General features: G+C 45.3%; 1 protein-coding gene across 1 annotated transcript in view; it reads right to left on the bottom strand.

The window, feature by feature from the left end:
• The window catches only part of LOC139257042 (probable G-protein coupled receptor 139), a 196377-nt gene extending 181144 nt beyond the window's left edge, over window positions 1–15233 (bottom strand). The window contains exon 1 of the mRNA XM_070874383.1: window positions 15141–15233. Within this exon, the coding sequence (XP_070730484.1) occupies window positions 15141–15233 (93 nt within the window). The remainder of the gene's footprint in view (window positions 1–15140) is intronic.
• Between the last annotated feature and the right edge of the window lie 10291 nt (window positions 15234–25524).

Here is a 25524-nt window from a genome sequence, read left to right as displayed (position 1 = left end):
ATACATCACTGACCTCACTCATACTGTCACTACCCATCCAGATACATCACTGACCTCACTCATACTGTCACTACCCATCCAGATACATCACTGATCTCACTCATACTGTCACTACTCATCCAGGTACATCACTGATCTCACTCATACTGTCACTGCCATCAAGGTACATCACTGACCTCACTCATACTGTCACCACCCATCCAGACACATCACTGATCTCACTCATACTGTCACTACCCATCCAGGTACATCGCTGATCTCACTCCTACTGTCACTACCATCAAGGTGCATCACTGACCTCACTCATACTGTCACTACCCATCCAGATACATCACTGATCTCACTCATACTGTCACTACCATCCACATACATCACTGACCTCACTCATACTGTCACTACACATCCAGATATATCACTGATCTCACTCATACTGTCACGACCCATCCAGATACATCACTGATCTCACTCATACTGTCATTACCCATCCAGATACATCACTGACCTCACTCATACTGTCACTACTCCTCCCGGTACATCACTGACCTCACTCATACTGTCACTACCCATCCAGATACATCACTGACCTCACTCATACTGTCACTACCATCCAGATACATCACTGACCTCACTCATACTGTCACTTCCCATCCAGATACATCACTGACATCACTCATACTGTCACTACCATCCAGATACATCACTGATCTCACTCATACTGTCACTACACATCCAGATACATCACTGACCTCACTCATACTGTCACTACCATCTAGATACATCACTGACCTCACTCATGCTGTCACTGCCCATCCAGATACATCACTGACCTCACTCATACTGTCACTACTCCTCCCGGTACATCACTGACCTCACTCATACTGTCACTACCCATCCAGATACATCACTGACCTCACTCATACTGTCACTACCCATCCAGATACATCACTGACATCACTTAAACTGTCACTACCCATCCAGGTACATCACTGATCCCACTCAGACTGTCACTACCCATTCAGATACATCACTGACCATACTCATACTGTCACTACCCATCCAAATACATACTTGACCTCACTCATACTGTCACTACACATCCAGGTACATCACTGACCACACTCATACTGTCAACACCTATCCAAATACATCCCTGACTTCACTCATACTGTAACTACCCATCCAGATATATCACTGACCTCACTCATACTGTCACTACCATCCAGATACATCGCTGACCTCACTTATACTGTCACTACCATCCAGATACATCACTGACCTCACTCATACTGTCACTACCCATCCAGATATATCACTGATCTCACTCATACTGTCACTACCATCCAGATACATCACTGACCTCACTCATACTGTCACTACACATCCAGGTACATCACGGACCACACTCATACTGTCAACACCTATCCAAATACATCCCTGACCTCACTCATACTGTAACTACCCATCCAGATACATCACTGACCTCACTCATACAGTCACTACTCCTCCCGGTACATCACTGACCTCACTCATACTGTCACTCCCCATCCAGATACATCACTGACCTCACTCATACTGTCACTACCATCCAGATACATCACTGACCTCACTCATACTGTCACTACCCATCCAGATACATCACTGACATCACTCATACTGTCACTACCATCCAGATACATCACTGATCTCACTCATACTGTCACTACCCATCCAGATACATCACTGACCTCACTCATACTGTCACTACCATCCAGATACATCACTGACCTCACTCATACTGTCACTACACATCCAGATACATCTCTGACATCACTTAAACTGTCACTACCCATCCAGGTACATCACTGATCCCACTCAGACTGTCACTACCCATTCAGATACATCACTGACCTCACTCATACTGTCACTACCCATCCAAATACATACTTGACCTCACTCATACTGTCACTACCCATCCAGATACATCACCGACCTCACTCATAATGTCACTACCATCCAGATACATCACTGACCTCACTCATATTGCAACTACCCATTCAGATACATCACTGACCTCACTCATACTGTCACTACCCATCCCCATACTTCACTGACCTCACTCATACTTTCACTATACATCCAGATACATCACTGATCTCACACATACTGTCACTACCCATCCAGATACATCACTGATCTCACTCATACTGTCACTACCCATCCAGATACATCACTGATCTCACTCATACTGTCACTGCCCATCCAGATACATCACTGACCTCACTCATACTGTCACTACTCATCCCGGTACATCACTGACCTCAATCATACTGTCACTACCCATCCAGATACATCACTGACCTCACTCATACTGTCACTACCATCCAGATACATCACTGACCTCAATCATACTGTCACTACCCATCCAGATACATCATTGACATCACTCATACTGTCACTACCATCCAGATACATCACTGATCTCACTCATACTGTCACTACACATCCAGATACATCACTGACCTCACTCATACTGTCACTACCATCAAGGTACATCACTGACCTCACTCATACTGTCACTACCCATCCAGATGCATCACTGACCTCACGCATACTGTCACTACCCATCCAGATACATCACTGACCTCACTCATACTGTCACTACCCATCCAGATACATCACTGATCTCACTCATACTGTCACTACCCATCCAGGTACATCACTGATCTCACTCATACTGTCACTACCATCAAGGTACATCACTGACCTCACTCATACTGTCACTACCCATCCAGATACATCACTGATCTCACTCATACTGTCACTACTCCTCCCGGTACATCACTGACCTCACTCATACTGTCACTACCCATCCAGATACATCACTGACCTCACTCATACTGTCACTACTCCTCCCGGTACATCACTGACCTCACTCATACTGTCACTACCCATCCAGATACATCACTGACCTCACTCATACTGTCACTACCATCCAGATACATCACTGACCTCACTCATACTGTCACTACCCATCCAGATACATCACTGACCTCACTCATACTGTCACTACCATCCAGATACATCACTGACCTCACTCCCACTCTCACTACCCATCCAGATACATCACTGACCTCAGTCATACTGTCACTACCATCCAGATACAACTCTGACCTCACTCATGCTGTCATTACCCATCCAGATACATTACTGATGTCACTCATACTCACACTACCCATCCAGGTACATCACTGATCTCACTCATACTGTAACTACCCATCCAGATACATTACTGACCTCACTCATACTGTAACTACCCATCCAGGTACATCACTGATCTCACTCATACTGTGACTACCCATCCAGATACACCACTGACATCACTAATACTGTAACTACCTATCCATGTACCCACTGATCTCAGTCAAACTGTCACTACTATCCAGATACACCACTGACCTCACTCATGCTGTCACTACCCATCCAGATACATCACTGACCTCACTCATACTGTCACTACCCATCCAGATACATCACTGATCTCACTCATACTGTCACTACTCATCCAGGTACATCACTGATCTCACTCATACTGTCACTGCCATCAAGGTACATCACTGACCTCACTCATACTGTCACTACCCATCCAGATACATCACTGATCTCACTCATACTGTCACTACCCATCCAGGTACATCGCTGATCTCACTCCTACTGTCACTACCATCAAGGTGCATCACTGACCTCACTCATACTGTCACTACCCATCCAGATACATCACTGATCTCACTCATACTGTCACTACCATCCACATACATCACTGACCTCACTCATACTGTCACTACACATCCAGATATATCACTGATCTCACTCATACTGTCACGACCCATCCAGATACATCACTGATCTCACTCATACTGTCATTACCCATCCAGATACATCACTGACCTCACTCATACTGTCACTACTCCTCCCGGTACATCACTGACCTCACTCATACTGTCACTACCCATCCAGATACATCACTGACCTCACTCATACTGTCACTACCATCCAGATACATCACTGACCTCACTCATACTGTCACTTCCCATCCAGATACATCACTGACATCACTCATACTGTCACTACCATCCAGATACATCACTGATCTCACTCATACTGTCACTACACATCCAGATACATCACTGACCTCACTCATACTGTCACTACCATCTAGATACATCACTGACCTCACTCATGCTGTCACTACCCATCCAGATACATCACTGACCTCACTCATACTGTCACTACTCCTCCCGGTACATCACTGACCTCACTCATACTGTCACTACCCATCCAGATACATCACTGACCTCACTCATACTGTCACTACCCATCCAGATACATCACTGACATCACTTAAACTGTCACTACCCATCCAGGTACATCACTGATCCCACTCAGACTGTCACTACCCATTCAGATACATCACTGACCATACTCATACTGTCACTACCCATCCAAATACATACTTGACCTCACTCATACTGTCACTACACATCCAGGTACATCACTGACCACACTCATACTGTCAACACCTATCCAAATACATCCCTGACTTCACTCATACTGTAACTACCCATCCAGATATATCACTGACCTCACTCATACTGTCACTACCATCCATATACATCGCTGACCTCACTTATACTGTCACTACCATCCAGATACATCACTGACCTCACTCATACTGTCACTACCCATCCAGATACATCACTGATCTCACTCATACTGTCACTACCATCCAGATACATCGCTGACCTCACTTATACTGTCACTACCATCCAGATACATCACTGACCTCACTCATACTGTCACTACCCATCCAAATACATACTTGACCTCACTCATACTGTCACTACACATCCAGGTACATCACGGACCACACTCATACTGTCAACACCTATCCAAATACATCCCTGACCTCACTCATACTGTAACTACCCATCCAGATACATCACTGACCTCACTCATACAGTCACTACTCCTCCCGGTACATCACTGACCTCACTCATACTGTCACTCCCCATCCAGATACATCACTGACCTCACTCATACTGTCACTACCATCCAGATACATCACTGACCTCACTCATACTGTCCCTACCCATCCAGATACATCACTGACATCACTCATACTGTCACTACCATCCAGATACATCACTGATCTCACTCATACTGTCACTACCCATCCAGATACATCACTGACCTCACTCATACTGTCACTACCATCCAGATACATCACTGACCTCACTCATACTGTCACTACACATCCAGGTACATCACTGACCACACTCATACTGTCAACACCTATCCAAATACATTCCTGACCTCACTCATATTGTAACTACCCATCCAGATATATCACTGACCTCACTCATACTGTCAATACCATCCAGATACATCGCTGACCTCACTTATACTGTCACTACCATCCAGATACATCACTGACCTCACTCATACTGTCACTCCCCATCCAGATTCATCTCTGATCTCACTCATACTGTCACTACCATCCAGATGCATCAGTGACCTCACTCATACTGTCACTACCCATCCAAATACATACTTGACCTCACTCATACTGTCACTACTCATCCAGGTACAACCCTGACGACACTCATACTGTCAACACCTATCCAAATACATCCCTGACCTCACTCATACTGTAACTACCCATCCAGATACATCACTGACCTCACACATACTCTCACTACCCATCCAGAACATAACTGACATCACTCATACTGTCACTACCCATCCAGATACATCACTCACCTCACTCATAATGTCACTAGCATCCAGATACATCACTGACCTCACTCATACTGTCACTACCCATCCAGATACATCACTGACCTCACTCATACTGTAACTACCCATCCAGGTACATCACTGATCTCACTCATAATGTAATGTCCCATCAAGATACATCACTGACCTCACTCATACTGTAACTTCCTATTCAGATACATCACTGACCTCACTCATACTCTCACTACCCATCCAGGTGCACCACTGATCTCAGTCATACTGTCACTACCATCCAGATACATCACTGACCTCACTCATACTGTCACTACCCATCCAGATACATCGCTGACCTCACTCATACAGTCACTACCATCCAGATACATCGCTGACCTCACGCATACTGTCACTACCATCCAGATACATCACTGACCTCACTCATACTGTCACTACCCATCCAGATACATCACTGATCTCACTCATACTGTCGCTACCATCCAGATACATCACTGACCTCACTCATACTGTCACTACCCATCCAAATACATACTTGACCTCACTCATACTGTCACTGCACATCCAGGTACATCACTGACCACACTCATACTGTCACTACCCATCCAGATATATCACTGATCTCACTCATGCTGTCACTACCCATCCAGATACATCACTGACCTCACTCATACTGTCACTGCTCATCCCGGTACATCACTGACCTCAATCATACTGTAACTACCCATCCAGATACATCGCTGACCTCACTCATACTGTCACTACCATCCAGACACATCGCTGACCTCACTCATACTGTCACTACCATCCAGATACATCACTGACCTCACTCATACTGTCACTACCCATCCAGATACATCAGTGACCTCACTCATACTCTCACTACCCATCCAGAACATAACTGACATCACTCATACTGTCACTACCCATCCAGATACATCACGCACCTCACTCATACTGTAACTACCCATCTAGATACATCACTGACCTCACTCATAATGTCACTAGCATCCAGATACATCACTGACCTCACTCATGCTGTAACTACCCATCCAGATACATCACTGACCTCACTCATACTGTAACTACCCATTCAGGTACATCACTGATCTCACTCATAATGTAATGTCCCATCAAGATACATCACTGACCTCACTCATACTGTAACTTCCTATTCAGATACATCACTGACCTCACTCATACTCTCACTACCCATCCAGATACATCACTGATCTCACTCATACTGTCGCTACCATCCAGATACATCACTGACCTCACTCATACTGTCACTACCCATCCAAATACATACTTGACCTCACTCATACTGTCACTGCACATCCAGGTACATCACTGACCACACTCATACTGTCACTACCCATCCAGATATATCACTGATCTCACTCATGCTGTCACTACCCATCCAGATACATCACTGACCTCACTCATACTGTCACTGCTCATCCCGGTACATCACTGACCTCAATCATACTGTAACTACCCATCCAGATACATCGCTGACCTCACTCATACTGTCACTACCATCCAGACACATCGCTGACCTCACTCATACTGTCACTACCATCCAGATACATCACTGACCTCACTCATACTGTCACTACCCATCCAGATACATCAGTGACCTCACTCATACTCTCACTACCCATCCAGAACATAACTGACATCACTCATACTGTCACTACCCATCCAGATACATCACGCACCTCACTCATACTGTAACTACCCATCTAGATACATCACTGACCTCACTCATAATGTCACTAGCATCCAGATACATCACTGACCTCACTCATGCTGTAACTACCCATCCAGATACATCACTGACCTCACTCATACTGTAACTACCCATTCAGGTACATCACTGATCTCACTCATAATGTAATGTCCCATCAAGATACATCACTGACCTCACTCATACTGTAACTTCCTATTCAGATACATCACTGACCTCACTCATACTCTCACTACCCATCCAGGTACACCACTGATCTCAGTCATACTGTCACTACCATCCAGATACATCACTGACCTCACTCATACTGTCACTACCATCCAGATACATCACTGACCTCACTCATACTGTCATTCCCCATCCAGGTACATCACTGAACTCACTCATCCTGTCACTTCCCATCCAGATACACCACCGACTTCACTCATACTGTCACTACCATCCAGATACATCACTGACCTCACTCATACTGTCACTACCATCCAGGTACACCACTGACCTCACTCATACTGTCACTACCATCCAGATACATCACTGACCTCACTCATACTGTCACTACCATCCAGATACATCACTGACCTCACTCATACTGTCATTACCCATCCAGGTACATCACTGAACTCACTCATACTGTCACTACCATCCAGATACATCACTGACCTCACTCATACTTTAACTACCCATCCAGATACATCACTGACCTCACTCATACTTTAACTACCCATCCAGGTACATCACTGATCTCACTCATAATATAATGTCCCATCAAGATACATCACTGACCTCACTCATACTGTAACTTCCTATTCAGATACATCACTGACCTCACTCATACTCTCACTACCCATCCAGGTACACCACTGATCTCAGTCATACTGTCACTACCATCCAGATACATCACTGACCTCACTCATACTGTCACTACCCATCCAGATACATCACTGACCTCACTCAAACTGTCACTACCATCCAGATACATCACTGACCTCACTCATACTCTCACTACCCATCCAGATACATCACTGACCTCAGTCATACTGTCACTACCATCAAGATACATCACTGACCTCACTCATACTGTCACTACCCATCCAAATACATACTTGACCTCACTCATACTGTCACTACACATCCAGGTACATCACTGACGACACTCATACTGTCAACACCTATCCAAATACATCCCTGACCTCACTCATACTGTAACTACCCATCCAGATACATCACTGACCTCACTCATACTGTCACTATCCATCCAGATATATCACTGATCTCACTGATACTATCACTATCCATCCAGATAGACCACTGACCTCACTCATACTGTCACTACCCATCCAGATACATCACTGATCTCACTGATACTATCACTGTCCATCCAGATACACCACTGGCTCACTCATACTATCACTCCCCATTAAGATACATCACTGATCTCACTCATACTGTCACTACCCATCCAAATACATACTTGACCTCACTCATACTGTCACTGCACATCCAGGTACATCACTGACCACACTCACACTGTCACTTCCCATCCAGATATATCACTGATCTCACTCATGCTGTCACTACCCATCCAGATACATCACTGACCTCACTCATACTGTCACTGCTCATCCCGGTACATCACTGACCTCAATCATACTGTAACTACCCATCCAGATATATCACTGACCTCACTCATACTGTCACTACCATCCAGACACATCGCTGACCTCACTCATACTGTCACTACCATCCAGATACATCACTGACCTCACTCATACTGTCACTACTCATCCAGATACATCAGTGACCTCACTCATACTCTCACTACCCATCCAGAACATAACTGACATCACTCATACTATCACTACCCATCCAGATACATCACGCACCTCACTCATACTGTAACTACCCATCCAGATACATCACTGACCTCACTCATACTCTCACTACCCATCCAGATACATCACTGACCTCAGTCATACTGTCACTACCATCAAGATACATCACTGACCTCACTCATACTGTCATTCCCCATCCAGGTACATCACTGAACTCACTCATCCTGTCACTTCCCATCCAGATACACCACCGACTTCACTCATACTATCACTACCATCCAGGTACACCACTGACCTCACTCATACTGTCACTACCATCCAGATACATCACTGACCTCACTCATACTGTCACTACCATCCAGATACATCACTGACCTCACTCATACTGTCATTACCCATCCAGGTACATCACTGAACTCACTCATACTGTCACTACCATCCAGATACATCACTGACCTCACTCATACTTTAACTACCCATCCAGATACATCACTGACCTCACTCATACTTTAACTACCCATCCAGGTACATCACTGATCTCACTCATAATGTAATGTCCCATCAAGATACATCACTGACCTCACTCATACTGTAACTTCCTATTCAGATACATCACTGACCTCACTCATACTCTCACTACCCATCCAGGTACACCACTGATCTCAGTCATACTGTCACTACCATCCAGATACATCACTGACCTCACTCATACTGTCACTACCCATCCAGATACATCACTGACCTCACTCAAACTGTCACTACCATCCAGATACATCACTGACCTCACTCATACTCTCACTACCCATCCAGATACATCACTGACCTCAGTCATACTGTCACTACCATCAAGATACATCACTGACCTCACTCATACTGTCACTACCCATCCAAATACATACTTGACCTCACTCATATTGTCACTACACATCCAGGTACATCACTGACGACACTCATACTGTCAACACCTATCCAAATACATCCCTGACCTCACTCATACTGTAACTACCCATCCAGATACATCACTGACCTCACTCATACTGTCACTATCCATCCAGATATATCACTGATCTCACTGATACTATCACTATCCATCCAGATACACCACTGACCTCACTCATACTATCACTCCCCATCCAGATACATCACTGATCTCACTCATACTATCACTATCCATCCAGATACACCACTGACCTCACTCACACTGTCACTATCCATCCAGATACACCACTGACCTCACTCATACTGTCACTACCCATCCAGATACATCACTGACCTCACTCATACTATCACTACCCATCCAGATACACCACTGACCTCACTCATACTATCACTATCCATCCAGATACACCACTGACCTCACTCATACTGTCGCTATCCATCCAGATACCTCACTGATCTCACTGATACTATCACTGTCCATCCAGATACACCACTGACCTCACTCATACTATCACTCCCCATCCAGATACATCACTGATCTCACTCATACTATCACTACCCATCCAGATACACCACTGATCTCAGTCATACTGTCACTACCATCCAGATACATCACTGACCTCACTCATACTGTCACTACCCATCCAGATACATCACTGACCTCACTCAAACTGTCACTACCATCCGGATACATCACTGACCTCACTCATACTCTCACTACCCATCCAGATACATCACTGACCTCAGTCATACTGTCACTACCATCAAGATACATCACTGACCTCACTCATACTGTCACTACCATCCAGATACATCACTGACCTCACTCATACTGTCACTACCATCCAGATACATCACTGACCTCACTCATACTGTCATTACCCATCCAGGTACATCACTGAACTCACTCATACTATCACTACCATCCAGATACATCACTGACCTCACTCATACTTTAACTACCCATCCAGATACATCACTGACCTCACTCATACTGTAACTACCCATCCAGGTACATCACTGATCTCACTCATAATGTAATGTCCCATCAAGATACATCACTGACCTCACTCATACTGTAACTTCCTATTCAGATACATCACTGACCTCACTCATACTCTCACTACCCATCCAGGTACACCACTGATCTCAGTCATACTGTCACTCCCATCCAGATACATCACTGACCTCACTCATACTGTCACTACCCATCCAGATACATCACTGACCTCACTCAAACTGTCACTACCATCCAGATACATCACTGACCTCACTCATACTCTCACTACCCATCCAGATACATCACTGACCTCAGTCATACTGTCACTACCATCAAGATACATCACTGACCTCACTCATACTGTCATTCCCCATCCAGGTACATCACTGACCTCACTCAAACTATCACTACCCCTCCAGATACATCACTGACCTCACTCATACTATCACTACCATCCAGGTACACCACTGACCGCACTCATACTGTCACTACCATCTAGATACATCACTGATCTCAGTCATACTGTAACTACCTATCCAGGTATACCACTGATCTCAGTCATACTGTCACTACCCATCGATATACATCACTGACCTCACTCATACTGTAACTACCTATCCAGATACATCAGTGACCTCACTCATACTGTCACTACCCATCCAGATACATCACTGACCTCACTCATACTGTCACTACCATCCAGATACATCAGTGACCTCACTCATATTGTTACTGCTGATACAGATACATAGACATGTAAAGCCATAGAAATTAAGCGCAGGAATAGCTCATTCTGCACTTCAAGCCTGCACCATCTTTCAATATGATAATGGCTGATCATGCAAGTTCACTATCCAATTCTTGCTTTCTCTCCTTACCCCTTTATTCCTTTAGCCGTCGGGGCCACAACCAATTCTCTCTTGAATATACCAATCAAACTGACCTCCACACATTTCTGTGGTAGAGAATTCCATAGGTTCACAATTCTCTGAGTGAAGAAGTTTCACCTCATCTCGGTCCTAAATGTCTTACCCCTTACCCTTAGACTGTGACCCCTGGTTCTGGTGTTACCCAGCATCGGGGACATTCTTATTGCATCTAAGTAGTCCAATCCTTTCAGAATTTTATATGTTATTCGGAGATCCCATCTATTTTTCTAAATTCCAGTGAATATAAGCCAAGCCGATCCAGTCTTTCTTCATCTATCAGTCCTGCCATCCGGGGATCAAACTGGTGAACCTTCGCACCACTCGTTCAATAGCAAGAATGTCCTTCCTCAGATTAGGAGACCCACACTGAACACAATTTTCAAGGTTTGGCCTCACCAAGGCCCTGTACAACTGCTGTAAAAAGTCGCTGCTCCCATACTCAAAACCTCTCGTTATGGAGGCCAAAATACCATGTGCCTTCTTCACCGCCTGCTGAACCTGCATCCCAACTTTCAATGACTGATGTACCATGACACCCAGGTCTCGTTGCACCTCCCTTTTTCCTAATCTGCCACTATTCAGATAATATTCTTCCATTCTGTTTTTACCACTGAAATGGATAACCTCACATTTATCTACATTATAATGCATCTGCCATGCATTGCCCATTCACATAACCTATCCAATCCACCCTGCAGCCTCTGAGCATTCTTCTCACAGCTCACACTGCCATCCAACTTAGTGTCATCTGCAAACTTGCAGATAGTACATTCAATTCCTTCATCTACGTCATTAATGTATATTGTAAATAGCTAGGATCCCAGCACTGAAGCCGCGGCACCCCACTGGTCATTGCCTGTCATTCTGAAAAGGGACCGTTTATTCCTACTCTTTGCTTCCTATCTGCCAACCAGTTATCTATCGACATTAATTCATTGCACCCAATTCTTTGTGCTTTAATTTTGCACACTAATGTCTTTTGTGGAACCTTGTCAAAAGCCTTTTGAATGTCCAAATACACCACATACACTGGTTCTCCCTTGTCCACCTTATCAGTTACATCCTCAGAAATCCAAGAAGGTTTGTCAAGCATGATTTCCCTTTATAAATCCACACTGACCTGGACCGATCCTGAGACTGCTTTCCAAATGCACGGCTATTACATCTTTAATAATTGATTCCAACATTTTCCCCACTACCGATGACAGGCTTAACGGTCGATAATTCCCTGTTTTCTCTCTCCCTCCCTTTTTAAAATATGTGGTTATATTAGCGACCCTCCAATCCATAGGAACTGATCCAGAGAATATAGAATGTCACTACACTTCCAGGTATATCAATGACCTCACTCATACTTTCACTACCCATCCAGATACATCACTCACCTCACTCATACTGTCACTACCCATCCAGGTACATCGCTGACCTCACTCATACTGTCACTACCCATCCAGGTACATCACTGACCTTACTCATACTGTCACTACCCATCCAGATACATCACTGACCTCACGCATACTGTCACTACCCATCCAGGTACATCACTGACCTTACTCATTCTGTCACTACCCATCCAGATACAACATTGACATCACTCATACTGTCACTACCCATCCAGATACAATACTGACCTTACTCATACTGTCACTGCCCATCCAGGTACATGACTGACCTCATTCATACTTTAACTGCCCATCCAGATACATCACTGACCTCACTCGTACAGTCACTATCAATCTAGGTACAACACTGACCTCACTCATAGTATCACTACCCATCTAGATACATCACTGACCTCACTCATACTGTCACTACTCATCCAGATACAACATTGACCTCACTTATACTGTCACTACCCATCCAGGTACATCACTGACCTCACTCATACAGTCACTACCAATCCAGGTACAACACTGACCTCACTCATACTGTCACTAAATCTTCAATCAACTTTTCTGATTTAAAAAAATATGTTAGAAATACTTTTAAATTCATAAACGTTTAAACAACTTCCCCGGCGGACAGCTGACCTTCCCAATGCCTGCCCTCCAACAATTCCTCAGACCACATACCATAAATGCTGCTACTCGGAGCCGAGCTTGCGGCCAACAACTCACCATAGGTAATTAGGCCTATACAGCAGTGCCTGATCTCCAGTCACCTTGGACCCCAGGGACCAAAACCTTGCTCAGCTAAGTCTGTGTAGTTGCAGTTGTGCAGTTGCCACCCCACGTTAAAAGAAGTCACGCACAGGCAACTTTCACTTCGTTAATGTAACGTTCGGGAACTGGACCGTCTGGACTCATGGACAATTGCAACAGCAACAGGCTGGTACGCCGCACCGCCATAGTTGCCCAGGAAAATACATGTTTTGTCATTGACATCGCCATCCTAAGCGAGAATGGGAATGGCAGCTCAAGGAGCATGGTGTAGGTTACACCTTCTTCTGGAAAGGAAAATCAGAGGAACATGGATTCGGTTTCGCCATCAGAAATGAACTGGTCGACCACCTCAAAGACACCCCCTGCGTATTTAACAAACGCCTCATGACTCTTCACCTTACCCTATCCCAGGACCAATGAGCCACAGTCATCATCGCGTAAGCCCCAACACTCGATGCAACAGATGAGGCTAAAGAGGGTTTTTATTCCAACCTGGAGACATCACTGCCCCACCTCCCCACGGGCGTCAAATTGATCCTCATACTTGACTTTATTGCCAGGGTCGACAAAGACACAGCATTCTGTGGAGATGTGATTGGCAGAGAGGGGGTAGGGAAAGCCAACTCCACTGGTACCCTACTCCTGACAAAATATCTAGAATACGAACTCATCACCAATCCTCTGTACCTCCAGAGGGACAAACACAAGGCATCGTGGCAACACCTTCGCTCTAAACACTGTTACCTGCTCGACTACATCATCGTCTGAGCCAGGAATCGCAAGGATGTGCACATCACCCACGCCATGGCAGGAGCTGCTGACTGTTGGATGAACCATCACCTAATCGGATCCAATATCGATATTAACATAGCCCCAAAGCAGAGGGGACAGCAGAAGCAGTACTGAAAAAAGTTATTGCCGGGGCACTGAAAAACCCAGTTAAGAAAGTCCCATACAGCCAGTGCCTCACAGCTAATCTCGCATGCCTTGATGACCCTGAGATGCTGAATGCCCACAGCGCTTGGTCTGCCCTCCAGGTCTCCATAACCAGTGCCTGTGAAGAGACACTTGTTCACTCAACCAGAAACTAGTAGGACTGCGATGATGAAAATGATCAGGAGATCCAAGAACTAATAACTCGTAAGCACAGAGCATTTCTGAGTCTGAAGGAACAACCCAACTCTGGAGTTGCAAAGAAACGTTACAGATGGATCAAGGCTGAGGTCCAACAAAAAAAACCAGGCACCTAAAGAACAGGTGGTGGGTAGAGAAAACATAGTAGATTTAACAACTGGCCGACAGCCACGATATGCGAGGATTCTTCATTGCAGTCAAGGCCACCTACCGTCCAAACTCCCAAGGTCCCACCCCAAACCAGGTCAAGCATGGGGAAACGCTCATCAAGGACACCAAGGCTGTCAGCGACCACTGGAAGGAGCACTTCCCAGGTCTCCTCAATCGATACTCTGCCTTTGACTCGAGTGTACTCGACTCTGTCCCGCAGCATGCGACTCGCTACCACCTCAGTGAAATCCCAACATTGAACGGGGTTGGAAAAGCCATAAAACAGCTCAGGAATAACAAGGCTACGGGAGCGGATGTAACCCCTGCTGAGGCACCAAATTATGGCAGAGAGGCACTGCTGGCGCGGATATATGACCTCTTCCCTCTCATCTGGAGGGAGGAGAGCATGCCATGAGATCTCAGAGATGCATGATCGTGACCATCTTTAAAAAGGGGGAAAACTCCGACTTTGGCAGTTACAGGGGAATCTCCCTGCTATCAGCCACTGGAAAGGATGTCGCGAGAGGGCTCCTCAACTGTCTTCTCCCTGTTGCCGAGGAGCTTCTCCTGGAATCACAATGCAGATTCTGTCCCCTACGGAGCACAATGGAAATGCACTTTGCGGTGCGACAGCTGCAAGAAAAATGCAGCGAGCAGAGCCAGCCCTTATACTTGGCCTTGTTTGATCTTACAAAGTCCTTTGGCACTGAGGGCATATGGAGCGACGTCCTCTGTTTTGGGTGCCCCCCCAAAGTTTGTCAACATCGTTCGCCTGCTCCACGACGACATGCAGGCTGTGATCCTTACCAGCGTTCCCATTACAAGCTCAATCCATGTCAGGTCCGGGGACAAACAGGGCTTAGTCATCGCTCCAATCTTCTACTTAATTGTCCTCGCTGCCATGCTCCACCTCAAAGTCAACAAGTTCCCCGCTGGTGAGTCTGCTCACATTCTGAGGCTGAGCTACAGGATATAGGCAATGCATTCACAGAGGCATATGAATGCATGGCCCTTACGCTTAACATCGGTAAGACAACCGTCCTCCAACAGCCTGTCCTCTCTGCACAGCACTGCCTTCCATTCATCAAGATTCATGGCGCGGCCCTCGACAACGTGGACGACTTCCCATACCTCGGGAGCCTTTTACCAACGGACAGAAATTGACGCGGAGATTCAACATCGCCTCCATTGCACCAGAACAGCATTCGGTTGGCTGAGGAAACGAGTGTTGAAGACGAGGCCCTTAAATCTAACACCAAGCTTCTGGTCTACAGGACTGTTGTCATACCCGTCTCCTGTATGGCTCAGAGGCATGTACGATGTACAGAAGACACCTCAAGTTGCTGGGGATATATGACCAACGATGTCTCCGCAAGATCCTGCAAAAACCCTGGGAGGACAGGTGCACCAACATCAGTGTCCTCGCCCAGGCTAACATCCCCAGCATTGAAGCACTGACCAAACTCGATCAGCTCCACTGCGCAGGCCGCAAAGTTCACATGCCAGGCATGAGGATCCCTAAGAGGCTCCAAACGGAGCTCCTCCACGGCAAACGAGCCAAAGGTGGGCAGCGGAACCGTTACAAGGACACCCTTAATATCACCCTGGTAAAGTGCGACATCACCACTGTCACCTGGAACTCCCTGGTCGAAGAACGCCCTATGTTGAGAAGGTGCATCTTTCGGTAGCATGAAGAGGTCAGGTGCAGGCAGCGGATGGATCGTGCGGCAAATCAGTCCCACAACCCCGCCCCTTCAACCGACAGATGTCTGTTCCACCTGTGACAGGCTATGTGGCTCACGCATTGGAATGTTCAGCCACCAAAGGTCTCACTTTAGGAGAAGAAGCAACTCTTCTTCGATTCCGTTGGACTGCCTATGATGATGATGACATTATCTGATACAGTACAATTTGACGATCATACTATTTTTAACAAATGTGCTGTGTTAACAAACTGATCTTTGGCTGATTTGGAATATCCTGATTGCCCCTGCTTGATATCTGTACTTAAAGAATTCAGTTATTCAATCAACATGACCGGGAATAATTTCTTATGTGCTGTGTGCAGCCGGCTGGCACTAATACGGTGACATAATCTGAAAGACTCACTTGAATTTGCAACACCAACAAAAGATATAATCGCGACTCACAGAAGATGCAGGAAGATTTGTTAGTTATTTGGATATATCACTGACATACTATCAACAGTTACAGACCATCCAATGTTCACCGTTGATCTCAAGCGTACTTTCACAACACATCCAGTTACATCACTGAGCTCATTCAGATTTTCACTACCCATCCAGGTGCATCACTGACCTCAATCATACTGTTATAACCCATCCAGAAACATCACTGACCTCACCAATATTGTCATTACCGATCCAGATCCATCAATGACCTCACTCATACTGTCACTACACATCCCGGTACATCACTGACATCACTCATACTCCCACTACCCATCCAGGTACATCACTGACCTCAATCATACTGTCACTACCCATCCAGGTGCATCACTAAGCTCACTCAAACTGCACTAACCATTCAGATACATGACTGTCCTCACTCATATTGTCATTACCAATCCAGATACATCACTGACCTCACTCAAACTGTCACTACCCATCCAGATACACCACTGACCTCTCTCAAACTCTCATTACCCATCCAGGTACATCACTGACCTCACTCATAATTTCACTACCTATCCAGGTACATCACTGACCTCACTCATACTTTCATTATCCATCAAGATACATCACTGACCTCACTCATACTGTCACTACCCATCCAGATACAACACTGACCTCACTCATACTTTCACTACCCATCCAGATACATCACTGACCTCACTCATATTGTCACTACCCAACCAGGTACATCACTCACCTCACATATAATGTCACTATCCATCCTGGTACATCACTGACCTCACTCATACTGTCACTACCCATCCAGATACATCACTGACCGCATTCACACTGTCACTATCCATCCAGATACATCACTGGTCTCACTCATACTTTGAAGACCCAGCCAGTTACCTCACTGCCTCACTCACACTGTCACGACACATCCAGATACAACACTGACCTCACTCATGCTTTCACTACCCATCCAGATACATCACTGACCTCACTCAGATTGTCACTCCCCAACCAGGTACATCACTGACCTCACTCATACTGTCACTACCCATCCAGATACATCAATGACCTCACTCATACTGTCACTACCATCCAGATACATCACTGACCTCACTCATACTGTCACTAAACATTCAGGTACATCACTGACCTCACTCATACTGTCACTACCATCCAGATACATCACTGACCTCAATCATATTGTCACTACCGATCCAGATACATCACTGACAGGACTCATATTGTCACTACCCATCCAGATACATCACTGATCTCACTCATACTGTCACTACCCATCCAGATACATCACTGACCACACTCATACTGTCACTACCCATCGAGATACATCACTGACTTCACTCATACTGTCATTACCATCCAGATACATCACTGACCTCACTCATACTGTCACTACCATCCAGATACACCACTGACCTCACTCATACTGTCACTATCCATCCAGATGCACCACTGACTTCACTCATATTGTCACTACCCATCCACATACATCGCTGACCTCACTCATACTGTCACTAACCATCCAGGTACATCACTGACCTCACTCATACTGTCACAAACCATCCAGTTACATCACTGACCTCATTCATACTGTCATTACCCATCCAGATACTTCAATGACCACAATCATACTGTCACTACCCATCCACATACACTGCTGCCCTCACTCATACTGTCACTACCAATACAGATACATCACTGACCTCACTCATACTGTCACTACCCATCGAGATACATCACTGACCTCACTCATACTGTCACTATCCATCCAGTTACATCACTGAACTCACTCACACTGTCATTACCCATCCAGATACATCACTGACGTCACTCATAATCTCACTTCCCATCCAGATACATCACTGTCTTCACTCAAAATTTCATTACCCATCCAGATACATCACTGATCTCACTCATACAATCACTCCCCATCCAGGTACTTCACTAACATCACTCATACTGTCACTACCCATCCAGATACATCACTGACCTCACTCATACTGTCACTATCCATCCAGTTACATCACTGATCTCACTGATACTATCACTGACCTCACTCATACTATCACTATCCATCCAGATACACCACTGACCTCACTCATACTGTCACTATCAATCCCGATACATCACTGATCTCACTGATACTATCACTATTCATCCAGATAGAACACTGACCTCACTCAAACTGTCACTACCCATCCAGATACACCACTGACCTCTCTCAAACTGTCATTACCCATCCAGGTACATCACTGACCTCACTCATAATTTCACTACCCATCCAGGTACATCACTGACCTCACTCATACTTTCATTACCCATCAAGATACATCACTGACCTCACTCATACTGTCACTACCCATCCAGATACAACACTGACCTCACTCATACTTTCACTATCCATCCAGATACATCACTGACCTCACTCATATTGTCACTACCCAACCAGGTACATCACTCACCTCACTCATAATGTCACTATCCATCCTGGTACCTCACTGACCTCACTCATGCTGTCACTACCCATCCAGATACATCACTGACCGCATTCACACTGTCACTATCCATCCAGATACATCACTGGTCTCACTCATACTTTGAAGACCCAGCCAGTTACCTCACTGCCTCACTCATACTGTCACTACCCATCCAGATACAACACTGACCTCACTCATACTTTCACTACCCATCCAGATACATCACTGACCTCACTCAGATTGTCACTCCCCAACCAGGTACATCACTCACCTCACTCATAATGTCACTATCCATCCTGGTACATCACTGACCTCACTCATACTGTCACTACCCTTCCAGATACATCACTGACCGCATTCACACTGTCACTATCCATCCAGATACATCACTGGTCTCACTCATACTTTGAAGACCCAGCCAGTTACATCACTGAACTCACTCATACTGTCACTACCCATCCAGACACATCACTGACCTCACTCATACTGTCACTACCCATCCAGATACATCACTGACATCACTCATATTGTCACTACCCATCCAGATACATCACTGATCTCACTCATACTGTCACCACCATCCAGAAACATCACTGACGTCGCTCATACTGTCACTACCATCCAGATACATCACTGACCTCACTCATACTGTCACTACCATCCAGATACATCACTGACCTCACTCATACTGTCACTACCATCCAGATACATCACTGACTTCACTCATACTGTCACTACCATCAAGATACATCACTGATCTCACTCATACTGTCACTACCATCCAGATACATCACTGACCTCACTCATACTGTCACTACCCATCCAGATACATCACTGACCTCACTCAAACTGTCACGACCCATCCAGATACATCACTGACCTCAGTCATATGTGTCACTACCCATCCAGATACATCACTGACCGCACTCATACTCTCACGACCCATCCAGATACATCACTGACCTCACTCATACTGTCACTACCCATCCAGATACATCACTGATCTCACTCATACTGTCACTACCCATCCAGTTACATCACTGACCTCACTCATACTGTCACTACCATACAGTTACATCACTGATCTCACTCATACTGTCACTACCATCCAGATACATCACTGATCTGACTCACACTGTCACTACCATCCAGATACATCACTGATCTCACTCATACTGTCACTACCATCCAGATACATCACTGATCTCACTCATACTGTCACTACACATGCAGATGCATCACTGAACTCACTCATACTGTCAATACCCATCCAGATATATCACGGATCTCACTCATACTGTCACTACCCATCCAGGTACATCACTGACCTCACTCATACTGTCACTACTCATCCAGGTACATCACTGACCTCACTAATACTGTCACTACCTTCCAGACACATCACTGAACTCACTCATACTGTCACTACCCATCCAGATACATCACTGATCTCACTCATACTGTCACTACCCATCCAGATACATCACTGACCTCACTCATACTGTCACTACCCCATCCAGATACATCACTGACCTCACTCATACTGTCACTACCATCCAGATACATCACTGACCTCACTCATACTGTCACTACCCATCCAGATACATCACTGACCTCACTCATACTATCACGACCGATCCAGATACACCACTGACCTCACTCATACTATCACTATCCATCCAGATACACCACTGACCTCACTCATACTGTCACTATCCATCCAGTTACATCACTGATCTCACTGATACTATCACTGACCTCACTCATACTGTCACTACCCATCCAGATACATCACTGATCTCACTCATACTGTCATTACCTTCCAGATACATCACTGATCTCACTCATACTGTCACTACCATCCAGATACATCAATGACCTCACTCATACTGTCACTACCATCCAGATACATCACTGACCTCACTCATACTGTCACTACCATCCAGATACATCACTGACCTCACTCACACTGTCACTACCCATCCAGATACATCACTGACCTCACTCATACTGTCATTACCATCCAGATACATCACTGACCTCACTCATACTGTCACTACCATCCAGATACACCACTGACCTCACTCATACTGTCACTATCCATCCAGATGCACCACTGACTTCACTCATATTGTCACAACCCATCCACATACATCGCTGACCTCACTCATACTGTCACTAACCATCCAGGTACATCACTGACCTCACTCATACTGTCACAAACCATCCAGTTACATCACTGACCTCATTCATACTGTCATTACCCATCCTGATACTTCAATGACCACAATCATACTGTCACTACCCATCCACATACACTGCTGCCCTCACTCATACTGTCACTACCAATACAGATACATCACTGACCTCACTCATACTGTCACTACCCATCGAGATACATCACTGACCACACTCATACTGTCACTATCCATCCAGTTACATCACTGAACTCACTCACACTGTCATTACCCAGCCAGATACATCACTGACGTCACTCATAATCTCACTTCCCATCCAGATACATCACTGACTTCACTCAAAATTTCATTACCCATCCAGATACATCACTGATCTCACTCATACAATCACTCCCCATCCAGGTACTTCACTAACATCACTCATACTGTCACTACCCATCCAGATACATCACTGACCTCACTCATACTGTCACTATCCATCCAGATGCACCACTGACCTCATCATACTGTCACTACCAATCCACATACATCACTGTCCTCACTCATACTGTCACTACCTAACCAGATACATCACTGACCTCACTCATACTGTCACGACCTAACCAGATACATCACTGACCTCACTCATACTGTCACTACACATCCAGGTAAATCATTTACCTCACTGATACTGTCACTACCCATCCAGATACATCACTGACCTCACTCATACTGTCATTACCCATCAGGTATATCACTGAACTCACTCATACTATCACTACCCATCCAGAACATCACTGACCTCACTCATACTGTCACTACCCATCCAGATACATCACTGACCTCACTCATACTGTCATTACCGATCCAGGTACATCACTGACCTCACTCATACTGTCACTACCAATCGAGGTACATCACTGACCTCACTTATACTGTCACTACCCGTCCAGATACATCACTGTCCTCACTCATACTGTCACAAACCATCCAGGTACATCACTGTCCTCACTTAAGCTGTCACTACCCATCCAGATACATCACTGATCTCACTCATACTATCACTATCCAGCCAGATACACCACTGACCTCACTCATACTGTCACTATCCATCCAGATACATCACTGATCTCACTGATACTATCACTATCCATCCAGATAGACCACTGACCTCACTCATACTGTCACTACCCATCCAGATACATCACTGATCTCACTGATACTATCACTGTCCATCCAGATACACCACTGACCTCACTCATACTATCACTCCCCATCCAGATACATCACTGATCTCACTCATACTATCACTATCCATCCAGATACACCACTGACCTCACTCACACTGTCACTATCCATCCAGATACACCACTGACCTCATTCATACTGTCACTACCCATGCAGATACATCACTGACCTCACTCATACTATCACTACCCATCCAGATACACCACTGACCTCACTCATACTATCACTATCCATCCAGATACACCACTGACCTCACTCATACTGTCACTATCCATCCAGATACATCACTGATCTCACTGATACTATCACTGACCTCACTCATACTATCACGACACATCCAGATACATCACTGACTTCACTCATACTGTCACTACCATCCAGATACATCACTGACCTCACTCATACTGTCACTATCCATCCAGATACATCACTGATCTCACTCATACTATCACAATCCATCCAGATACACCACTGACCTCACTCATACTATCACTACCCATCCAGATACACCACTGTCCTCACTCATACTGTCACTACCCATCCAGATACATCACTGACCTCACTCATACTATCACGACCCATCCAGATACACCACTGACCTCACTCATACTATCACTATCCATCCAGATACACCACTGACCTCACTCATACTGTCACTATCCATCCAGTTACATCACTGATCTCACTGATACTATCTCTGACCTCACTCATACTATCACTATCCATCCAGATACACCACTGACCTCACTCATACTGTCACTATCAATCCCGATACATCACTGATCTCACTGATACTATCACTATTCATCCAGATAGAACACTGACCTCACTCAAACTGTCACTACCCATCCAGATACACCACTGACCTCTCTCAAACTGTCATTACCCATCCAGGTACATCACTGACCTCACTCATAATTTCACTACCCATCCAGGTACATCACTGACCTCACTCATACTTTCATTACCCATCAAGATACATCACTGACCTCACTCATACTGTCACTACCCATCCAGATACAACACTGACCTCACTCATACTTTCACTATCCATCCAGATACATCACTGACCTCACTCATATTGTCACTACCCAACCAGATACATCACTCACCTCACTCATAATGTCACTATCCATCCTGGTACATCACTGACCTCACTCATGCTGTCACTACCCATCCAGATACATCACTGACCGCATTCACACTGTCACTATCCATCCAGATACATCACTGGTCTCACTCATACTTTGAAGACCCAGCCAGTTACCTCACTGCCTCACTCATACTGTCACTACCCATCCAGATACAACACTGACCTCACTCATACTTTCACTACCCATCCAGATACATCACTGACCTCACTCAGATTGTCACTCCCCAACCAGGTACATCACTCACCTCATTCATAATGTCACTATCCATCCTGGTACATCACTGACCTCACTCATACTGTCACTACCCTTCCAGATACATCACTGACCGCATTCACACTGTCACTATCCATCCAGATACATCACTGGTCTCACTCATACTTTGAAGACCCAGCCAGTTACATCACTGAACTCACTCATACTGTCACTACCCATCCAGACACATCACTGACCTCACTCATACTGTCACTACCCATCCAGATACATCACTGACATCACTCATAATGTCACTACCCATCCAGATACATCACTGATCTCACTCATACTGTCACTACCCATCCAGATACATCACTGACCTCACTCATACTGTCACTACCCATCCAGATACATCACTGACCTCACTC

Source organism: Pristiophorus japonicus, unplaced genomic scaffold (assembly GCF_044704955.1).
Source record: "Pristiophorus japonicus isolate sPriJap1 unplaced genomic scaffold, sPriJap1.hap1 HAP1_SCAFFOLD_80, whole genome shotgun sequence".
NCBI classification, from domain to species: Eukaryota; Metazoa; Chordata; class Chondrichthyes; family Pristiophoridae; genus Pristiophorus; species Pristiophorus japonicus.
This window is presented reverse-complemented; position numbering and strand designations above follow the sequence as displayed.